Below are 25,390 nucleotides of genomic sequence, written 5' to 3'. Positions count from 1 at the left end.
TGTTAGAGACCATATACTTACACCATGTAGCAAATTTCAAGCGGATCGGATGAAATTTGCTTCTCTTAGAGCAAACGCAAGCCAAATTTCGGGGTCCGTTTATATGGGGGCTATACGTAAAAGCGGACCGATATGGCCCATTTGCAATACCATCCGACCTACATCAATAACAACTACTTGTGCAAGTTTCAAGTCGATAGCTTGTTTCGTTCGGAAGTTAGCGTGAATTCAACAGACGGACGGACGGACATGCTCAGATCGACTCAGAATTTCACCACGACCCAGATTATATATACTTTATGGGGTCTTAGAGCAATATTTCGATGTGTTACAAACGGAATGACAAAGTTAATATAACCCCATCCTATGGTGGAGGGTATAAAAATCAGTAAATGAGATGTGCATCCTAATTTTAATTTTATGGAGCCTAGATTTAAAGGCACAAAGCTCCCTACAATGTCTTTATTTTAAAGAAGTCGCATCTTTGGCTCAGAATTAATATCAAAATCCTTAAGGGAAGGTCAAAATAAAGTAAACTTTTTATGAGTTCAAATAGGATTATTTCAGTCGTTAAAATATGTAATATCACGAAACTCCCAATAAAACAATTTTAAACAATTACTCATATTTTAAAAATTTTAAGTGTCCAAACACGGAAAGTTTTCTGGGGATGCCTAACACATTAGAATTAACCTCTCATACCTGGACACCTCTCAAATGTGGACAAAATTTAGGCGACCGTCAGTATCCACCATTCGGAGGTTTTACTGTATATTATAGCCTGCAAGATTTTGCGACACTACATCTTGCGATCGATTTCAGCAATATTTGGTACATAGAGCAATTTATAAGGGGATGTATGCTCGCCTTGCATACATAAACAGTTTCGACCGATCACTAAAAAAAGGCGTTCGTATTTGGCGAAGGAGGAGAAGGAGGTTCATTTTCAATGGGCTTAACATAGAATCGGGCAGAACTCATTGATAAGAGAGAAGTTCAAACTTTTCGGTCGCAGATAATGCACTGAAAAAAAAAATATTGTCGTGAGGCCAAAGATTTCATGTCTTTAAAATACGAATGCAAATTTTGCTTAGCATTGTAGACGCATTTCTCTAACAAAAAGTTTTATTCCTTGTCCAAAAGTCGATAAACTTTTCAATGAAGTCCTATTGTCCTTATAATTAAGTGATTTTAATTAAAAATGGGTATCATAACAAGAAAGAAAAATTTTTTGGGGTAAGGTCAACTTGACTGTAATAATGCAGAAAAATTCTTTAAAATTAATGAAATTGTCTTTAAATTAGTAGTCATTTTGCATCTTGACAACAAAGCAAAAAATCGTTCAAAAAATAGGACATGTTTTTCAACACTTTATTTTAAAGACGTTTTTTACTTGAACATAGCATAATTTCTACTGGAAGTCGAATCTGAATTTGGAAAATAAAGATGTCGTTAACTTGTTTTGAAAGAACTTTGAAAGCATATTAAAACAAAAAGCTGAAAAACTGAAAAATTAAAATATGCATCATAAAATCAAGTACACCAAACCCAAATTTAAAAGAGAATTGTGTCTTAAAAGTATCCTTACTTGTATTCTCCGCTTCTTTGGCTCGGAATCGATACCAAAATTGTTAAAGTAAAGACAAAATCTTTGGAACCGGGTATGCTTTGTTTTCAGTGTGGACATTCCAGCTGATTACTGCACAATCGCACTCAGCACTCGTCAACCAAGACTGAAATTCCCCGCTTCATTTCTATCGCACAATGGCCACCAAAATCTCCGGTTTTCAATCCTTTCAATTTCTCTGCTCAGAAAAGAGACCCAGTAGATCTTTCTACAAAAGGCATTGTCTGTTTATCGCATATCATTTTATGGGTCTCCAAATTATCAAATTTTTAGGAAAAATTCTACCTCTGTTCTCAATGTTGCTAACCTCCGCTATCATCCTAAAGGCTTTCTTTGCAGATTTCCGTTTCTCATATTTGTGTTGACTATTTCTGAGCAGTCTTGCTTAAATTCACTCAAGATCGCGTCTTAATATTGACTCAGTCGTGTTTCAAGTTTTATTTCTGAGCCTTCAGTGAAGAAAATATTGTTGTGAGGCCAAAGACTTGTTGACCTCAAATACGAATGAGTTTGTTGTTTAGAATAGAAGACTAATTTTTCTGATATAATGTTTTTTTCCTTGTCTAAAAGTTTATAAACTTTTCGTTGAAGTCATTTTGTCCTTATAATTAAGTGATTCGACTTAAAAATGGGTATCCTTAGAAGAAATGAAAAATTATTTGACTAAGGTCCGCTAGGCTTTAATAACGCTGAAAATTTCTTCAAAATTAATGAGAATGTTTGCATATCGACAAAAAACATTCAAAAATAGGAGATATTTTTCAACACTTTATTTTAAAAAGCTTTACTTGAAAAATAGCATAATTTTTACTTTAAGTCAATTCTGTATATGGAAATTTAAATTTTCATTATCACGTTTGTAAAGGACTTTGATAAAACATGAAGAGAAATATCGAAAAAACCAATGATGTAAAATTTGTTTCCCATTATCAAGTATGCGAAATTCAAATTTAAAAGAGAATTGTGTATTAAAAGTATCCTTACTCCTCCGCATCTTTGGCTCAAATCAATATCACAAACATTAGTGTAAAATCTTTGGATCCGGGCAGGCCTTTTTCAGTGTTATTATAGTTTTTATGATGTATCATAATTTAGAATTTTATTAATATGGACTTTTTTTCGCTCAACCAAAATCGTAGAGAATTAATGCATGGCCCCGACTAGATTTTAATTTAAGCCATACCCATGCCATAGAAATTTATTTCATTTTGCCCCCCATTGTAAATGATGAATTTAAAACCTTCACACCTTTCATTTGATCAAAATTGCTCTCATTATAAAATAAAATATTCTCTGAAATTGTAGTTCATAAATATCATTGATTACCATTAGCGACGTCACTGACTAGATTTACATATTGCATGCGCATATCCATCCATCGTAGACATTGTTATGTACACATTGCTATTTAAATATGCATTTGTTCGCGGTGATTGTTCGAGATTTTTGCAACCATAAAGTTGTTGATTAATATTTTCGTTTCTGGTTGATTCTGTTGTCTACTGAAACAAGGACAGACATTCAGACAATCAGACTTCATTCGTCGTATGACTTTTGTAACGCTTCGCTTATTTAACAGAATGAATTGTTGTAACAACACAAAAGAAAGCAAATATGACATTTTTCTGATTTTTCCTTTATGCATTTTTTTGGTTTTTTTTTTTTCGATTGATACAAATGACTAATAAAAATGTTTTTTTTTTTTTAATAAATATGGCTGAAATATTGGCCAATTAATAGGGGGTTTTTAAATGTGTGGTTGGCCCAATTATTGTACAAAAGTAAAAAAAAACACAATATAAAAATTAAAAAAAAAAAAAATTATATATAACAAAATTGATGTTTTTAAGCACAAATTCGATAAGAGCATAAGTCACAAACCAACCCGAAAACATGTGACCATTTTTCAAATAAATCAAGAAGTATCAAATATCAATTTCTTGATTGAAACCAAACAAAAAGTGTTTTTCTATGAGTAATGCTAAAAGTCAGACTGACAGATGGACGTAGAAAACAAATTATGATAAATGGATTTCCCCACAAAATTTCAATTAAAGCTAAATTAAAGTTTTCTTTGTTACTTATAGTTGTATAAAAATTATTATTGTTAAAATTCGGAAAATGTAATGCCCTGTTGCACTTTTTAACTGCAGTAAAATGAACTAAAGAAAAAAAAGCATTGGTGCCAAATCATGACCATTTTAACCATACAGTAGCTCATTCTTACTATTTTTGGGAATCTTATAAAAATGTTCTTTTGCTTTAGTTCATATTGAACTTATGTGTATTGAATTTTATCCTCACGTTTAGTTCATAATATTTTTGAGCTATACTTAAAAAGGAACATTTCATCGGACTGTGGAAAATTTCGGAAAAAAATAATAAAATTTAACTACAAACAAATAATTTTTTTGCAATAAAAATAAATTAATTTAGCATTACTTTGACTACGGATTTTTTTTTTCGGTGTATAAGACTTTTCGTTTCCAAAAATAATCATGCTCAGTCATTGTATATACCCTAAAAATGGATCAACTCCAAGATTTAGGACAACACTAGTCCCTGGTATCTCCAATTTCAATGATAATATTTTTATTCTACACAGAAAAAATATCAACAATATTTATTATACCCTCCACCATAGGATTGGGGTATATTAACTTTGTCATTCCGTTTGTAACACATCGAAATATTGCTCTAAGACCCCCATAAAGTATATGTATTCTGGGTCGTGGTGAAATTCTGAGTCGATCTGAGCATGTCCGTCCGTCCGTCTGTTGAAATCACGCTAACTTCTGAACGAAACAAGCTATTGACATGAAACTTGGCATAAATAGTTGTTATTGTTGTAGGTCGCATGGTGTAGCAAGTGGGCCATATCGGTCCTCTTTGGCTTGCGGGGACTCTAATTTGGCTTGCGGGGACTCTAAGAGAAGAAAATTTCATCCGATCCAGCTGAAATTTGATATATGGTGTCAGCATATGATATTTAACAACCATGCAAAAATTGGTTCACATCGGTCCATAATTATATATAGCTCCCATATAAACCGATCCCCAAATTGGCCTGCGGGGACTCTAAGAGAAGCACATTTCATCCGATCCGGCTGAAATTTCGTACATGGTGTTAGTATATGGTCTCCAACAACTATGCAAAAATTGGTCCACATCGGTCTATAATTATATATAGGCCCCATATAAACCGATCCCCCGATTTGGCTTGCGGAGCCTCTAAGAGGAGCAATTTTAATCCGATCCCGCTGAAATTTGTTACATGGTGTTAGTATATGGTCTCTAATAACCATGCACAAATTGGTCAAAATCGGTCATAATTATATATAGCCCCCATATAAACCGATCCCCCGATTTGACCTCTGGAGCCCCTTGGAAGAGAAAAATTCATCTGATTCAGTTGAAATTTGGTACGTGGTGTTAATATATGGCCTCAGACACCCATGCAAAAATTGGTCGAAATCGGTCCATAATTATATATAGCTCCCATATAAACCGATCCCCAGATTTGTCCTCCGGTGCCTTTTGGAGAAGCAAAATTCATCCGATCTGGTTGAAATTTGGTACGTGGTGGTAGTATACAACCATGCCAAAAGTGGTCCATATCAGTCCATAATCATATATAGCCCCCATATAAACCCATTCCGAGATTTGGTTTTGGAGGAGCAAATTTCATCCGAGTCAGTTGAAATTTGGTACATTGTGCTAGTATGTGGCCGTTAGGTTAGGTTAGGTGGCAGCCCGATGTATCAGACTCACTTAGACTATTCAGTCCATTGTGATACCACATTGGTGAACTTCTCTCTTATCACTGAGTGATGCTCGATTCAGTGTTAAGCTCAATGACAAGGGACCTCCTTTTTATAGCCGAGACCGAACGGCGTTCCACATTCCAGTGAAACCACTTAGAGAAGCTTTGAAACCCTCAGAAATGTCACCAGCATTACTGAGGTGGGATAATCCACCGCTGAAAAACTTTTTGGTGTTCGGTCGAAGCAGGAATCGAACCCACGACCTTGGTTATACAAGGCGGGCATGCTAACAATTGCATCACGGTGGCCGTTAACAACCATGCCTAACTAGATCCATATCGGTCTATAGTTATATATAGCCCTCAGATAAATCGATCCCCAATCACACAAAAATTGGTCCATACCAATTTCATAATTGTATATAGCCCCCATAAAAGTGACCCCCATATTTCAATTCTGGCTCTCTACCACGTATGGACTAACTCACAATTTAGAAAACGATGTTAAGAAGTTTTAAGATACCACAACCCAAGTAATTCGATTGTGGATGACAGTCTTTCGTAGAAGTTTCTACGCAATCCATGGTGGAGGATACATGAGATTCGGCCTGGCCGAACTTACGGCCGTATATACTTGTTATACCCTTCACCACTACTGTGGTACAGGGTACAATAAGTTTGTGCATTTGTATGTAACGCCAAGAAATAGTGGTCATAGACCCATCTTTTAGTATACCGATCGGCTTAGAATTAAATTCTGAGTCGATTTAGCGATGTCCGTCTGTCTGTCCGTCCGTCTGTCTGTATATGTAATTTTGTGCACAAAGTACAGCTCGCAATTTAAGTCCGATCGTCCTCAAATTTGGCATAGGGCCGTTTCTTGGGACAGAGACAATCGCTATTGGTTTTGAAAAAAATCGGTTCAGATTTAGATATAGCTGCTATATATATATTTATACCCGATTTGGTCATAGTTAGCGTGTTATCAACCGATTTGCTTGAAATACCGTACATCCAAATATTTTATGAATCTCGAAAATCTTGCAAAATATCAGCCAAATCGGTTCAGATTTAATTATAGCTCCCATATATATCTTTCGTCCGATTTAGACTCATATGACCACAGAGGCCAAAGTTTACTACAGATCTTCGTGAAATTTTGCACAGACAGTAGAATTGACATTCTATCAATGCTTCGTAAATTTGATTGAAATCGGTTCAAATTTAGATATAGCTCCCATATATATCTTTCGTCCGATTTGAACTTATATGGCCACAAAAGCCAGAGTTTTGCCGGGATTTGCTTCAAATTTTGCACAAGGGGTACGTTTAATAGTATCGTTAAGTGTGTCAAATTTTGTTAAAATCGGTTCAGATCTAGATATATCTCACATATATATCTTTCGCCCGATTTGGACTTATATGGTCTCAAAAGCCAGAGTTTTGCCCTGACTTACTTCAAATTTTGCACAAGCGGTACTTTTAACGATACTATTGTATGTGCCAAATATGGTCAAAATCGATTCAGATTTAGATATAGCTCCCATATATATCTTTCGTCCGATTTGAACTTATATGGCCTAAAAATCCAGGGTTTTGCCGTGATTTGCTTCAAATTTTGCACAAGGAGTACATTTAGTAGTATCGGTAATTGTGCCAAATTTGGTTGAAATCGGTTCAGATTTAGATATGACTCCCATATATATCTTCCGTCCGATTTGCACTCATATGACCAGGGAGGCCAAAGTTATACTCCCATTTACGTGAAATTTCGCATAGATAGCAGAATTATTATTCTAACTATACATGTCAAATTTAGTCAAAATCGGTTCAGATTATATATAGCTCCCATATATACGTACACCAGAGTTGGGGAAATATGGTAGACTGTTACACAGTCTACCATATTGGAAGTTTCCTCCAATTAACTGGATATCATCAGCCGATTTAAATTTTAATTCTAGAGATTTTGTAGAAGTAAAAAAATTGTCTCCTTTATATAGCTTCCTTGAAATGTGAAGTAGTTGAGATGGTAACACAAATTTTGGCCTACATAGGGGTGAAGGGTATAATATAGTCGGCCCCGCCCGACTTTAGACTTTACTTACTTGTTTTTTAATTAAAATTGTAATTGAATTGCAAAAAAAAAAATAATTAAAAGTTTATTTGTGGAATCAAGTTTTTTATCCTTATAAAAATTACAAGAATAAATTAAATTTTTAATTGGATAAATTATTTTTTTAATTCTCGTCGATGATTGATATTATCAATCATCTAAATGAAGCAATTTCGATTGAAAATTAATAGGATACATTTATTTCGTTATTAAAACGATTAAATATGTTTTTCTGTCTAATGAATTTAGTATGGAATCTCAGCCAAAGAAGAGAGGATTTGAACGAGGAACGAATTTAAGAAAAAAATCTCTTTTAAATTGACATTTTACGAATTTTTGAAATTTGCTTTGACGTAAAGAAAAAATTGCTTGCTTTAACTTTTAAATAAATAAGGTATAGACTCTTCGGATTGAAGTTAAAAATCCTTGAGATATAGGCTGAGAATTATTTTATGGATTTTGTATTGAAATTAAGAAAATATTTTTTACTTCGAAGTATTGGATTTCGAAACTTTCATTTATTTATTCGTAAATAGCTTTGTTAGTGTATTGCAAAAAAGTATGAAAATTCGATGAGGTCTGTATCCTCATTTTAATTTTATAGAGCTCTGAAAAAACAGTGAACCCACCAGTAACATAAGAAAACTTTTGGTTGATTTTAGAAATTTTTGAATATTTTTAGAAAATTATAACTAAACAGTATTATAACTAAACAGCATCACGCCAATATCATAAAAATAAGTAAATATTTTTCGACAAATGCAAGAAAATTTATTAGACCTAAATAGATTTTTTTTATTTGTTAAAAGAAAATTTTGTGATTTGAAGGAAAAAATTTGAGTTCAAAATTGCAAGAATGTCTTTAGTGACATACACGGTTGAAAAAGACTGTTTTTCATATGTTTGGCTATAAACATTATATGTTTGGAACACAAATTTTTAAACACAATATTTTTGAGTGCAAGCATATAATGTTCATAAACTAGCATAACATGTTTGGGACATATATGTTAATATGTTAGACCATATTATGTTTGGGACATAATATGTTTGTTAATATAATATGCTTGGATGCAAACATATATTAATTTAGAAATAGCCTATAAACATATATGTGTTTAGTAGCTTGGAGCGCTATTTAACAGGGAGCGATATTGAATTAAGTTGGTGGTTGTTGCTTGTTATTACAAAATTAACATTTTATTTTTCCTTGGGCAATTGATCAGCTACTTCTTTGATCCTTACAAACTGTGTGGTCCGCTGTTCGAATCCCCGTCCGGCAAAAGGTAAAATTAAAATAAAAAAAAAAAAATAAAAAACAAAATTGAATAATTTCTTCTACAATGTTTGTATTACAGAAAAAGGTGCTAAGAACTAAAAAATCTCGTGGAAGTGAGAAAGATGTCGGGGAATATACAACTGGGCAGAAACAAAATTTTGAGCATTCAGGTCGAAAACCTATGTTGTTAGCACCTATATTACCTGTTTATTTTCATAATTCATTATGATTGTAAATATATAAATAAATAAATAAAATTTTGAGCACAATATTGTTTGGGAGAATTTTTTTTAAGCATATAATATTTTTGGGTGCAAAATGCTTCCAAACATATTATATGTTCACATAATAACATATTGTTTTTTGGAAGACAACATTATTGAATTTGGATGCAAAAATACAAAATGTTTGGAACTTAGACTACCCAAACATATATTGTTTAGACCAATATGCTTTCAAACATATTATATATTGGTAGAGATCAAACATATAAATGTTTGGGTAATACTCAAAAATATATATGCTTGAAGCAAAATATGTTTGGGAGTATATGTTACAGAAGCGATTTTTTGTGAGCGTGTAGGAAGTTCATGATGGACGCATTTGTAGTAAAATTTACAAATTTAAAGGAATAATGAACTATGTTGTAAGATATATGAATTTAGTAAATCTTGGCTTAAATTGTGTATAATTTTTTCCCGTTTTTTAGTTCATTTAACTAAATTACCCAAAAAATTATTACAGTACAGCAAATTTTCTCCAAACAGAATAATTCCATGATCTAAAAGTTAAATTGGCTTTATTGAAATAGAGAGTTTACTTTTTTTTTTGAATGTAGCAATATCTCCGGTTGCGTATATGTTTTATTAGTGTTTATATGAAGATATAAAATTTTAAAATATATTCCGAAGCCATCTGTCATAATTGGCCAAGGAAATACTTTGTCTTGTTATTATTTATCTCTTCATACTAATGAATACCCTTGAGTCGGCCTACAACCATATTTATGTCCATGTTAACACACAGTTATTTAAGAGTGCGTGTGTATATGTATGCATTGTTGCCATTTATTGTTTCTGAACAAATAATAATAAGTTTTTGTTCATTGGCACCCATCCTGCTCTTATTAATTACACTGGCAGACATGTGTCTTCGACAGGAGTAGTTAATCGTAGTCTTTTTTTGTGTTTGTTTGGTTCTTATATTCCAATACTTTCCAATCCTCTCGAAATGAAAGGAGTGAGAAGTGTGTTTGTTTATGCCTATATATACATATATGCATATTCATGTGAGTATTAATGAGATGAGATTGTATGTATATGTATGCATGTATGAGTGTATGTGCAGAGTATGTGCGGGCGTTTTTATTAATGTAATGTTGTTTGCTTGCCAACCATTCAATTTACATTTATTAAGCTCTTTTTGTCTATATTTAAGTCGCGACAAGGATATATTAATTTCTGTTTGTTTTACAAATTTTCACCAATTCCTTCTGTTTTGTATGTAGTTATGTGTAGAGAAACTTACACAAACGAACATCATACTCATAAATACAAAATTACCCAAATGTTTGTGGGTGTGTGTGTGTATGAGATGTGTATGGTGAAGATTATAAGAATGCGTGGTCGTTTGTATATTTGAGCTCATGTATGTGTGTGTGTGTGCGGGTTTGTGCAAGGACATCGAAGACAGCTATGGCAAAAGAATGTTGCTGATGTTGCTTTTACTTAAATCCTTAACCTTAAATAATTAGCACTATTCAGGAAGGAAGTTATGTTCTTGGTGAAACTTTAATCTTCATGTATAGGGTGTCAATTAAGGGTTGATTATATTTATACGAGAACCAAAACACGATTTAGTTTGCAATGAATGTCTGAGATGGATTTGATTTAATTACCAAACAAGGTAGCTTTGGAAAACATAAATAATGAAATGGAAGTGAAACATATTATTATACCCTCCACCATAGGATGGGGTATATTAACTTTCTCACTCCGTTTGTAACACATCGAAATATTGCTCTAAGACCCCAAAAAGTATATATATTCTGGGTCGTGGTGAAATTCTGAGTCGTCCGTCCGTCCATCTGTTGAAATCACGCAAACTTCCGAACGAAACAAGCTATCGACTTGAAACTTGGCACAAGTAGTTGTTATTGATCGGATAGTCGGATGGTATTGCAAATGGGCCATATCGGTCCACTTTTACGTATAGCCCACATATAAACGGACCCCCAGATTTGGCTTGTGGAGCCTCTAAGAGAAGCATATCTAAGTCGATCCGGCTGAAATTTGGTACATGGTGTTGGTATATGGTCTCTAACAACCATGCAAAAATTGGTCCACATCGGGCCATAATTATATATAGTCTCCATATAAACCGATCCCCAGATTTGGCTTGCGGAGCCTCTAAGAGACGAAAATTTCAACCGATCCGGCTGAAATTTGGTACATGGTGTTAGTATATGGCCTCTAACAACTATGCAAAAATTGGTCCACATCGGTCTATAATTATATATAGGCCCCATATAAACCGTTCCCCCGATTTGGCTTGCGGAGCATATTTCATCCGATCCGGCTAAAATTTGGTACATGGTGTTAGTATATGGTCTCTAATGACCATGCAAAAATTGGTCCACATCGGGCCATAATTATATATAGCCTCCATATAAACCGATCCGCAGATTTGGCTTGCGGATCGGTTTATATGGAGGCTATATATAATTATGGCCCGATGTGGACCAATTTTTGCATGGATGCTTGGAATATGGTATCTAACAATCATGACAAAATTGGTCCATATCAGTCCATAATTAAATATAGCCCCCATATAAATTTGGTACATGGTGTTGGTATATGGTCTCTAGCATGCATGCAAAAATTTGTCCACATCGGGCCATAATTATATATAGCCTCCATATAAACCGATCCCCAGATTTGGCTTGCGGAGCCTCTAAGAGAAGCATACTTCATCCGATCCGGCTGAAATTTGGTACATGATGTTGGTATATGGTCTCTAGCATCCATGCAAAAGTTGGTCCACATCGGGCCATAATTATATATAGCCTCCATATAAACCGACCCCAGATTTGGCTTGCGGAGCATATTTCATCCGATCCGGCTGAAATTTGGTACATGGTGTTGGTATATGGTCTCTAGCATCCATGCAAAAATTGGTCCACATCGGGCCATAATTATATATAGCCTCCATATAAACCGATCGGCAGATTTGGCTTGCGGATCGGTTTATATGGAGGCTATATATAATTATGGCCCGATGTGGACCAATTTTTGCATGGATGCTTGGAATATGGTATCTAACAATCATGACAAAATTGGTCCATATCAGGCCATAATTAAATATAGCCCCCATATAAACCGTTCTCAAGATTTGACCACCGGAGCCTCTTGGAGGAGCAAAATTCATCCGATCCGGTTCAAATTTGGAACCCGGTGTTAGTATATGGCCGCTAACAACCATACCAAAATTGGTCCATAGCAGTCTATAGTTATATATAGCCGATCCCCAATCACACAAAAATTGGTCCATATCGGTTCATAATCATAGTTGCCACTCGAGCCAAAAATAATCTAACAAAATTTTATTATATATATAGAAAATTTTGTCAAAATTTTATTCCTATAGAAAATTTTGTCAATATTTTATTTCTATAGAAAATTTTGTTAAAATTTTATTTCTGTAGAAAATGTTGTTAAAATTTCATTTCTATAGAAAATATTGTCAAAACTTTATTTCTATAGGAAATTTTGTCAAAATTTTATTTCTATAAAAAATTTTGTCCAAATTTATTTTCTATAGAAAATTTTATCAAAATTTTATTTCTATAGAAAATTTTGTCAAACTGAATTATATACGTATTTAATCGGTTTTTTTATAATTTAATATATGCCACGTATGGACTTACTTACAATTTATAAGACGGTGTTAGGAGGTTTTAAGATACCTTGCCATTGGCAAGCTTTACCGCAACCCAAGTAATTCGATTGTGGATGACAGTCTTTCGTAGAAGTTTCTACGCAATCCATGGTGGAGGGTACATAAGATTCGGCCTGGCCGAACTTACGGCCGTATATACTTGTTTTTTACTGATCCGCTATTTTGTAAAGAAACGAAGAGTGGCTGTGCCTGGTGTTTCATTAAGAATTATACAAGTGATCATATCAGAAGTAGGTGTGCACGTGACACGAAATTGTCGTGACTCACGAAAATTTTCGTGATTCGTGCGTGAGTCGTGAGTCACGCTCATGACAACAGCGTGAGTGTGCGTGAACGTGATTAACAAACCAAAATGTCGTGCGTAAGCGTGAGTCACGAAAATAATATCTTCGTGAGTGTGCGTGAGTAACGAATTACACTCACGAAAATATTCCTGCTCACCAACATAAAACGCTTAAGAGTTAAATTCATTTACAATTTTAGTGACACCTGGGATGTTAAGAGTTTAATAACACTCTCGATTTTAATAATGCTCATGTTTTAAGGCACTTCGGTAAGATAAATTAATCATAAAATTATTCGTGAGTCACGATATTCTTTGTGAGTTACGACGTTTTCGTGCATGAGTGTGTGTGAGTACAAATTTTCTTTTCGTGAGTGTGCGTGAGTCCTACCAAAAAATATCGTGCGTGACTATGATTTTTCAGTCGTGAGTGTGCGTGAGCGTGAGTAAACTATTACTCAGGTGCACACCTCTAATCAGAAGTCCAAAAGAAAATATAAAATTTGAATTTAAGTGAACTGAGTAATTGAAAGCAGTGTTCAACACATAGATCATTGAATTTTAATATTTTTACCCCTTTAATGAAAAGTAATCAAAATTGTTAAAATTTTCTGGACACTTTCATCAATTTCTCCATTAATTCTTCAGCATCATTTTCTACTTATATCGTGTGTTATTTCTACAAAAAATCATGCCAATTTTCATATTTCACATTTACGGCCTTGCAGCTTTTCTGTTTTTTTTTTCTTCATACTTCCTCATCTTCTACAATCATTGACCATGGACATTTGATATAAATTGAATAGGCTCTTGAGAAAACTATGATACCATTCATTACCTTACTGGCCAGCATTTCTACTTTTTGGAAATAGTTTTTCTCTGCAACGAATTCTACGAATTTCCTATTAAGTGGTCTTCTGAAGTTTCTAGTAACGCACCAATCACCAATTGGGATACCCTTTTGTGTGAATACTCTGCTATGAGTCTGTGGAAATGAAAGCATGCATGACATACTTGTTTATTGTCTATGTATAAGTGTGTGTGTACGCATAAACCTACATATAACTATTCATACAAATGTTTATGACTACTGGGAGAAGAGATACTTTTACCGTAACTCTAACAAACACTTATATAAATGTACATACATATCCATAAAATATACTACATAATGTTTACACACGAATATAAATAACTACATATGCATTAGAATGGTTCCACAGTCATAGGAAATAGGAATCATTGTAGTTGTTGCAATATAAGTTGGGTAATTGGAATGGAGTTAGGGTGAGAATGGTCAATTGGCATGAGAAAAGTGAATGATTGGGAACCGCGTTTGCTTGCCCATGGAAACAAGGACAACGCTTTAGTCCCTTTAATTAAGCATTTGACCTTGTTAATCCCTTTGTATATTTCCTATTTTATCATAATCATAAATCGATTGATAGTTTGCATGATTTAATCCAGTTAGCTTGTTGCTCGTTGTCCTTAAGTTCTGTTGGTTGCCGCTTCTCTCCTTTAGTTTGAATAACTTCCCCCTATAGATTACCTTCTTGGGATTCTTTGATTCTCGCACCTTCCTTCGGTTCCAATTGTTTACCTTGTGACTTATCTTCGGTGCTTTTCTTAATAGACCCTTCGCGATAATCCTCTCCAATAGCAGCCTTTCCTATCATTAAAAATACAACTTTGTGAAGAGCACCAAAAGAGAAACAAAAATTCCTTTTTCAGGTCCAGGTTTTAATCTTTGTATTCCATTCTTTAGCTATGTTCAATCCTTTAATATGTACACAAAAAAACCTTCAAAATACATTCAGTTTCAAACTTTAAACCCAATCTTACTAGATTGGGTTAGATACAGTTGCAGTTCTTAATTTTAATACTCAAACTAATAGAAACAATTTCGTTCCAAAATCATGAACGGACTGTAACAAAATGAAAGGGAAACATTCACTAATATTCACGGTTTCGTCCATGAGTGTTCACGATTTCATGAACGACTTTTGTTTTGGCCATGAAAAGTCTTAAAGTATTAGCTAGACGTTTTTTTAGCAACTCCTGCGGTGGTTCAATGTGCTAAGGCAACTCTTAACGCATATGGAGTACACAATCCAGGTTCGAGTCACGGTAGAGGATTTTTTTGTATTAATCCGTAACCATTACGTTTTTAGATATGAACGCTGGTTGTTTTGGTGTCATTTTATCGTTGTTAGATTGACACCGTCTGTTCTGAGAACGGATCATTTTGAACAGGGATGGAAAACACAATTTTTAAGAAAGTACAAAAAGGTATTTTTAAGCGAAAAATTACTTTTCACTAAATTTCAACAAAAATTCCATTGGAAGATTATTGTCAAGAGCTCCATTAGACTGAATTTAAAAAAAATAAAATTTTGTTTCTCAACTCCTTAATTTTAAATATTTTCTGTTGTTAGTTTTATACCCGCATACCAAGACTACCGTAGTATTGTAATCACGGTTGCTACAGTTGGTAGAATTCTTCCAAAAATGGTAGTTCTTTTTACTGTTTGGTATATTGATAGAATTCAAGGTAATTGATAAATTTTCTATAGAATAAAACTTTGACAAAATTTTCTATAAAAATAAAATTTTGAAAAATTTCCTATTGAAAAAAAAATTACAAAATTTTCTATAGACAAAATTTTCTATAGAAATACAATTTTGACAAAATGCTCAATAGGAATAAAATGTTGACAAAATTTTCTATAGAAATAAAATCTAGACAAAATTTTCTATAGAAATAAAATTTTAACAAAATTTTCTATAAAAATAAAATTTTGACAAAATTTTCTATAAAAATAAAATTTTGACAAATTTTTCTATAGAAATAAATTTTTGAGAAAATTTTCTATAAAAATAAAATGTTGACAAAATTTTTCTATAGAAATAAATTTTTGAGAAAATTTTCTATAAAAATAAAATGTTGACAAAATTTTCTATAGAAATAAAATTATCTATAGAAATAAATTTTTGACAAAATTTGCTATTGACATAAAATTTTGAAAGATTTTGCAAAAGAAGCATAACATCATCAGCCAGAAAACAATTTTGACAAAACATTAGGAAGAAATAAATTTTTGCAAAATAATATTTTTGGCAGTTCTTGGTAAGATTTTCTCAAGTTTCAACCGTGACTGTAATGGTTCGTATTATTTTAGTACAAGATCGATAACTTCTTATCTTGATAGTGTTCATGTGGAAGGGTAATATAGAATAGAGGTGTGCGCGTGACACGAAATTGTCGTGACACGCGTGATTCACGCGTGAATCACGTGAGACGTGAATAAAATCCAAAACAACTCTCGTGAATGTGCGTGAATGGGACTAAAATTAATATGTTGTGCGTGAGTGTGCGTGAGTAATAAAATCGGTTCGTGAATGTGTATGAATAAAATTTCTGCAAAATCACGCTCACGAAAAAAAATCAAGATTTAATTCTTACTCGTATGTTATCTGAAATTGATTTAGCTGTCGAACTATATTTTATTTATGAATTTTGTTACCTTGCTCATTCCCGGTTGGAAAATGTCATGAGTCTCGTGAATTTGTCGTGAGTCACGTAAATTGTCGTGAATCGTGCGTGAACGTGAGTCTATAAAAGTAGTTCGTGCGTGAGTACTGGTTTTCATTTCGTGAATGTGCGTGAGTGGGATTGGCTACCACACGTATTGTGCGTGAGCGTGCGTGAATAAATATTTGACTTCTTGAATGTGCGTGCGAGTGAAATTTCACTCACGCGCACACCTCTAATATAGAATCGCATGCTTTTTTCGATCAAAACATTATTGAAATTTAAGAAAACCGTGTTTTTGACAAAATTGAGATTTTCTTGCCGCATGAAATTGTCTGTTTTGCCAAATTTGCGAAAGACCATTAGAAGTTTATTTTAAGACTTTCTCAAAATATTAAAAACTGTTGTCTGATATCGGATCAAAACTGTATATACGAAAGGTACTAAATCATTCGCGGGGGTACCACGCCGTTCATGATTTTTTTATGGGTTGTGTTATTTTGTCCATTTCTATTATCAATGAGTGCTGCCTGATTCTAAGTTGGACTCAATGTTAACACACATCCGTCTTATAGCCGAGTCAGAGTGATATATTACATTGCGTGTGAAACCCTTTAAAGAATCAATTTCACGTAGCCCAGTAATTCGCTCTTCTATGTTATGAGAAGTGATTGAATGCAGAAGTGTCTTAATTACAGCCTGCCGAGCAAGTCTCAGCATAAGGAAGTCTCTTTGAAATTCGTGGCTTACTAGCTAGACTATTGGTACCTCTTCACTATCATCAGGTTTTTGTGACTTCCTTCTGGTATTTAAATATTTTGACAGGTGCGCTACTTTGTTAGATCACTGCATAACTGAGCTCTTCCCTGTAGGAGTTTTAAGCTACGTTGGTGTATGAACCATACACTCCTCGACATTCATCATACTCTTCCGTGAAGATTGTTACGCCGAAAATGGTCACATTGACTTATTTGAGACTATACTGGAGGCAGTACTTGACATTTGCAGTGTACTGGAAACCAATTTGTTTTTTTACAGACATATGAGAGTTCTGTTTTTCGGGGATCTAATTCTCTTTCCGTTTCTCATGGGATTTGAAGGAGTCGTTTAGATCATCTTGTGCCACCGCCATCGCCTTCTTCTTCTTACTACACCCAGAGGAGGAATATGATCACCTCAAACATGTTTTAAGAGCAAAATGTTATTTTTGGGTGGTGACCATGTAACATGGTTTTCGCAACCATGTTATATTCTCGGAAATCATGTATCTGATTTCGGCAAGTAGGTTATATTTGACGATAAAATAACATTTTAGTGACAAACATGTTACATGGTCACCATACAAAAATAACATTTTGCTCTTGAAACATGTTTGAGGTGATCATATTCCTTCTCTGCGTGTATATTGTCCTTGTAATCCTAATAACTTTTTCCTGTTTGTGGTCAATATCGCAATGTTGTCGCCGATTTTATCGATCACCTGGCTAATGTCATCATACTTTGAGTTCATCCAGAAGGTAATATGAGCTCTTTGCTATGAGTTTCCAATCTACCTCCTTTTGAGTCTCCCTATGTACCACTTTTGCGGAGCTGCAAAAATTTAACATGAACTGAACTTCCTTTTTGATCACTTTTCCATTTTTGACACGGCTACAGTTTCCAAGCTACCAACTGTAATAAAAACTCATTTCGTGTCGTAATCCGATCATTTTCACTCTCTAAGCGGTAACAATAGATTTCGATTAGTATCCATGATTATTGTGGATTTTTTCTTGTAAATTTTGGTTCAGGGAATGCTCCAGAAGAAACCTTCTAAGAAGTTGGAAGTACCATGCACTTGGCACAAATCTTTCAAATATATCGTAGATCTTGTACCCATTCTAATGTTCCATTCTCATCCATGATTCTACATTAGTTTGGGAATGTGTATTGCATTTGATTTGATGTTTTCATTTACAAAAAGGATATTCATTGGTGAATCCTATTTTCCTGGTAAGGCTACAAGCATAAGACTTATTAATATTTTCATCTTTATACCGTAACACTATTTTGTCTATTATTTGTTTTTACCACATCTCATTGTGAATTTATGGTCTTTAAGCAAACTTAAGGGGGCTTTAGGATGAAGGCATAGCGTATTATCAAAGTTCTCTTAATGAGAAATAGAAAGAAAAAAAAAGCATATGAGTATATTGTATTGCTAAGCTTATTTTGTACATTTATATTTAATACGATTGCTACATTGTTTTGATTCTTCTCTTTGTCTTTCTTTGCAGAACAATTTCATATTTTTGTTGGAGATCTAAGTTCAGAAATCGAAACTCAACAGCTGCGTGAGGCATTTACGCCATTTGGTGAAATCTCGTAAGTATTGATTTAATAATTAATGAGTTAGAGTATAGTTGAATTTTTTTATTTCTACTAGACTACCGGAAATTGTATATTAAATTAATATTAATTGAAATGATCTTAAAGGATTAAATATGATGGAAAATATTAATATGCTGAAAAATAAAGATAATTTACTATTTTGAAGATTAATAAATCAGGTTAGTTTTATACAATAGGCTATACATTTAGACTGGATTATACAGATAATAGTAAATAGTGTAAGCTAAGCAGTACCTATTACATTAATAAGCATCATAAACCATGGCTCCATAATTCTTATAAATTAACTGGTTTGTTAAAATATTTCTTAAAAATTAAACAATTAGAAGTATAATCAGTTATCACTACTAAGTGAGTTATAAATATTTAAAGTTTTAGTTAAGAATTGATTACATGCAAATGACTAGCAACACGGAATGGATAATACTGTCAAATGGTAAGGCACATTAAAAGGAATTAATGCAACTAATTCATGACACTCAATTGCAGAATTAATGATTTTAAACAAAAAACCATTAAAGAATCGAGATTTTTTCTAGATTGCAAAGTTTTTAAAGAAAACAGCAAACACCTACTTTCGTAAGATGGCACAGGATTAGGAAAAATTTTCTTCCAATTCTCTCAATTCGTTCGCGTGACAAATGACACTTGGATCCGTAATAAATGAGGCATATTGTTGGTATGAGCCGACAATATAAAGTTTTCTTTATACGAGGGCGGTTCGGAAACTTCTTAGCCTATCAATGAAAGATAATAGTTAGTTTTTCAAAAATATTTTTATTTTTCAATATAATCTTCTGAAACTTCAATACACTTAGTCCAACGCTTTTCTAGCAATTCTATCCCTTGATTAAAATGGTTTTCCTCAATGTCTTGATTTACAACTGTACCCAGTAAAAAAAGCGTCGCCAAAAAGTAGTGAAAATGCTCTTTTTGGATCCTGCAGTGGTGCAAAATTGGCGCAGAAGCGATGAATTTAACATGGGCTTGTCATAGGGCACTGAATTTGTATCACTTCTTAAGGTATTATGCGAATTTAGTGTTTTGGATGTGAATTAAGAAATTTTGCGATAATAAAAATTTAAGTAATTTGTATCATTTTATAAATTCTTGGTCTGTTTTTAACCAATTTAAAATAAACAAGTATATACGGCCGTAAGTTCGGCCAGGCCGAATCTTATGTACCCTCCACCATGGATTGCGTAGGAACTTCTACTAAAGGCTGTCATCCACAATCGAATTACTTGGGTTGCGATAACACTTGCCGATGGCAAGGTATCGTAAAACTTTTTAACACTGTCCTATAAATTGTAAGTTAGCCCATACGGGGTATATATTAAACAAAAAAAAAAGCGATTAAATAAAGGCGATAATCTAGTTTGACAAAATTTTCTATAGAAATAAAATTTTGACAAAATTTTCTATAGAAATGAAACCTTGACAAAATTTTCTATAGAAATAAAATTTTGACAAAATTTTCTATAGAAATAAAAACTTGACAAAATTTTCTATAGAAATAAAATGTTGACAAAATATTCTATGGAAGTAAAATGTTGACAAAATTTTCTATAGCAATACAATTTTGACAAAAATTTCTATAGAAATAAAATGTTGACAAAATTTTGTATAGAAATGAAATTTTGACAAAATTTTGTATAGAAATAAAATGTTGACAAAATTTTCTACAGAAATAAATTTTTTACAAAATTTTCTACAGAAATAAATTTTTGACAAACATTTCTATAGAAATAAACTTTTGACAAAACATTCTATAGAAATGAAATTTTAATAAAACTTTCTATAGTAATAAAATTTGACAAAATTTTCTATGGAAATAAAGTTTTGGTAGATTACAAAATTTTCTATAGAAATAAAATTTTGACAAAATTTTCTATGGAAATAAAATTTTGACAAACATTTGTATAGAAATAAACTTTTGACAAAACTTTCTATAGAAATGAAATTTTGACAAAACTTTCTATAGTAATAAAATTTGACAAAATTTTCTATGGAAATAAAGTTTTGGTAGATTATTTTTGGCGATATGGACCAATTTTTGTGTAATAAGTCATCGGCTATATATAACTAAAGACCGATATGGACCAATTTTTACATGGCTGTTAGAGGCCATATATTGACAAAATGTACCAAATTTCAACCGCATCGGATGACTTTTGCTATATATAATTATGGACCGATATGGACCAATTTTTGCATGGTTGTTAGATACCATATACTAACACCATGTACCAAATTTCAACTGGATCGGATGAATTTCGCTCCTCCAAGAGGCTCCTGAGGTCAAATCTGGGGATCGGTTTATATGGGAGCTATATATAATTATGAACCGATATGGACCAATTTTTGCATGGTTGTTAGAGACTATATACTAACACCACGTACTAAATTTCAATTGGATCGGATGAATTTTGCTCCTCCAAGAGGCTCCGGAGTTCAAATCTGGGGATCGGTTTATATGGGAGCTATATATAATTATGAACCGATATGGACCAATTTTTGCATGGTTGTTAGAAGCCGTATACTAACATCAGGTACCAAATTTCAACCGGATCGGATGAATTTTGCCCCACCAAGAGGCTCCGGAGGTCAAATCTGGGGATCGGTTTATATGGGGGCTATATATAATTATGGACCGATATGGACCAATTTTTGCATGGTTGTTAAAAACCGTATACTAAGACCACGTACTAAATTTCAACCGGATCGGAAGAATTTTGCTCCTCCAAGAGGCTCCGGTGGTCAAATCTGGGGATCGGTTTATATGGGAGCTATATATAATTATGGACCGATATGGACCAATTTTTGCATGGTTGTTAGAGGCCGTATACTAACATCAGGTACCAAATTTCAACCGGATCCGATGAATTTTGCCCCTCCAAAAGTCTCCGGAGGTCAAATCTGGGGATCGGTTTATATGGGGGCTATATATAATTATGGACCGATATGGACCAATTTTCGCATGGTTGTTAGAGACCATATACTAACATCAGGTACCAAATTTCAATCGGATCGGATGAATTTTGCCCCTCCAAGAGGCTCCGGAGGTCAAATCTGGGGATCGGTTTATATGGGGGCTATATATAATTATGGACCGATATGGACCAATTTTTGCGTGGTTGTTAGAGACCGTATACTAAGACCACGTACCAAATTTCAACCGGATCGGATGAATTTTGCTGCTCCGGGAGGCTCCCCAAGCCAAATTTGGGGATCGGTTTATATGGGGGCTATACGTAAACGTGGTCCGATATGGCCCATTTTCAATACCATCCGACCTACATCAATAACAACTACTTGTGCCAAGTTTCAAGTCGATAGCTTGTTTCGTTCGGAAGTTAGCGTGATTTCCACAGACGGACGGACAGCCGGACAGACGGACAGACGGACGGACGGACGGACATGCTTAGATCGACTCAGAATTTCACCACGACCTAGAATATATATACTTTATGGGGTCTTAGAGCAATATTTCGATGTGTTACAAACGGAATGACAAAGTTAATATACCCCCATCCTATGGTGGAGGGTATAAAAATGTAAGTTTCCTATTAAAAATATGAAAAAAACGAGTTTTAAAAAATTGACTCAAATGAACTTCCTGTGCAGTTAAAATAAAGAACTTCTTTGGGAGAACATTTCTGGAAGTGCTTTTAAAGTTGTGCCTTTAGAAGAACTTCCACATTTTTAATTGCATCTTCATTTGAGGTAAAACGCTTGCCAGCAGGGATTTTTTTTAGATTTGGGAACAAGTAAAAGTCACTGGGAGCTAAATCAGGAGAATAAGGTGGGTGGTCAAGCAACTCGTACTTTAATTCGTTGATTTTAGCCATTGTTAAAACACTCATGTGCGCTGATGCGTTGTCTTGATGAAAAAATATTTTTTTTTTGTGTTGCAAGCCAGGACTTTTTTCTCAAATTTGTACATTTAATTGATCCAAAAGGTTGCAATAGTACTCTGAATTTATTGTTTTACCCTTTTGCAGATAGTCAATCAATAAACTACCTTTGAAGTCCCAAAAAACAGTTGCCATAACCTTACCAGCCGATTGAATTGTTTTTGTCTTCTTTGGGGCATTTCCTCCAGCTTCAGTCCATTGTTTGGATTGTTCTTTTGTCTCTGGAGTATAGTGGTGGATCCATGTCTCATCAACAGTTATGAAACGACGCTTAAAATCCATTTTATTTCGCTTAAAACGATCCAAACAAGCTTGAGAAATGTTCATTCTTATGCGTTTTTGATCGACTGTTAACAAATGCGGCACCCATCTTGCAGAAAACTTTTTCATCTGTAGTTCTACATACAAAATTAAATGGACTCGATCATTTGAAATGCCCATGCTATTACCAATTTCACGCACTTTTATTCGTCGATCATTTAATACCATATCATGCACTTTGGATACAATTTCTTTTGTTGTTGCTGTTTTTGGACGTCCACTACGTGGTTCATCTTCAATGCTTGTACGACCACGATTAAATTAAGCAACTCAATTTTTTACTGTTGCATATGAAGAAGCACTTTCACCTAACACATTCGCCATATCATTATGAATTTCTTGTCACGATAAACCTTTTTTGTTTAAATATTTAATAACAGCACGCATTTCTAATTTTTCCATTGTTAAAAATTGCGGATGCGTCTTTTTTGAACACCTGTTTCTATATGAAGGAGTTGCCAGATCGAAACAAAATTTAACATGTGTTCATAACAGAGATGGAAGTTTCCAAAACACTTAACATTTTTCTGTTTATACCGCGCTTTTTGTGCTAGGCTAAGAAGTTTCCGAACTGCCCCCGTATAGCGATTAGAGGCTTCAGTTGTATTTCTCCGAATAAAGTATTTAAGAGATAATTCTCATATAAAGGGTGATTATTTAGCTATTATTTTTTTGCAACACTGATATAAAAAGGTGACGCACGTTTCGTGTTTTGTTCAAACGGTCAAACTTTCCGCAACCTACCAATGTAGCACAGTGTGGTGCGGTAACTGAAAATGGTGAGCCGTGAGATGATAACAAACTTTTTTTTCCAGAATGCAAGAGTTTGACATGCTGTGTCGACAAGACAGTGCCACATGCCACACAACACGCGTAAAATGGAGCTATTGAGAGGCGAGTTCGGTGAACATTTTATTTCGCATCCGGGTTCCATCAATTGGCCGCCTAGATAGTGTGATTTAACCCTTTTAGATTGTTTTTGTACAGCTATATAAAGCTCATGCATATACAGGCAAGTTGGCTTCAATTGGCGCATTGATATAATTGCCAAACTTAGACAAAGTGGCAAATATTTGCATGAAAAATTCGTCGTAAATAAAACTATATGAACATTACTTTCGATATAGATAAAGATTTCATAAACAATGTTATACACAGCAAAAAAATTTGGAAGTTGTTCACCACTTTAAAAGTACTTCCAAAACTGTCCTCCCAAAGATGTTCCTTCCTTCAACTACACCGGAAGTTCTTTTAATTATATTGTTTTATAACTCGTTTTTTTCATATTTTTAATGAGTAATTTTAATTTTTTGTTTGTTTCAAATGGGATAAAAACAAATTAAGAATTAATAAAAAGGTACAAATTATTTAAGTTTTGTCGAAAAAATTCTAAAGTCATTCTAGAAAAATGTGCATTTTTAAAAATATTTGGAGACAAATGTTTCAGACAAGCGTTAGAATGTATTACAAAATCATAAAAAATTATGGAAATTTTTTTTTTGGCAAAATATCACAACATTTTTCAATTCACATCCACAACACTGAATTCAGATCAAACTTTAAAAAGTGATGCCAATTCAGTGCAACGGCTGTTGAAATAGTGGACATCCATCCTATGATAGCTAATGTTAAACTCATCGCTTCTGAGCCAGTTTTTCGCCACATTCGTATCCAAAAAGGAATTTTTTACAACTTTTTTTGGCGACGCTTTTTTGCTAGGTACTGAAGATTTATTGTCAAATTAACCACAATTCAATAGAAAGAAGAAAACGTTTGTATCAGCAAAACTCGCAAAGGCAAGAATTCTTTGTGCACAAGACAATATTTTTTTCAGTATTGACCCTAACAAATGAAAAGTAAATGCCGAGTTTTGTAATTCTCAAATTCTGCTAAACGATTTTAGATATTTCTTAACAATCGACTAATCTACATGTTGTACTCAATGCTCATGAGATACATAAATATTTTTTTTGCTGCTACTTTCTTGTTAAACTATCCCCAATGCGATAGCGAGGAAAATCTTCCTAAATCATTCAATAACGTAGGAATATTTATTTTTGATTCCTCAACTTATTCATTAATCGATTATTTTAATAATATTATTCCATTTCATACACAAAACTCCGTGAATATTCAAATATTAATTAGTTTTCTACATCTACAGAAAACGGGTAAATGATTTTACCCAAGTTTCCTGTTACGCT

At 33.6% G+C, this 25,390-nt stretch overlaps 1 protein-coding gene across 2 annotated transcripts in view; it reads left to right on the top strand.

The window, feature by feature from the left end:
• trv (trivet) overlaps nt 1–25,390 on the top strand; it is a 403,899-nt gene that overhangs the window by 249,698 nt on the left and 128,811 nt on the right. For both annotated transcript variants that reach the window (XM_075291611.1, XM_075291612.1), the window contains exon 3: nt 18,834–18,921. In XM_075291611.1, the coding sequence (XP_075147726.1) occupies nt 18,834–18,921 (88 nt within the window). The remainder of the gene's footprint in view (nt 1–18,833; nt 18,922–25,390) is intronic.

This window comes from Haematobia irritans, chromosome 1 (genome assembly GCF_050003625.1).
Source record: "Haematobia irritans isolate KBUSLIRL chromosome 1, ASM5000362v1, whole genome shotgun sequence".
NCBI lineage: Eukaryota > Metazoa > Arthropoda > Insecta > Diptera > Muscidae > Haematobia > Haematobia irritans.
Note: the sequence above shows the minus strand (reverse complement) of the source record. Positions and strands in the feature narration are given on the sequence as shown.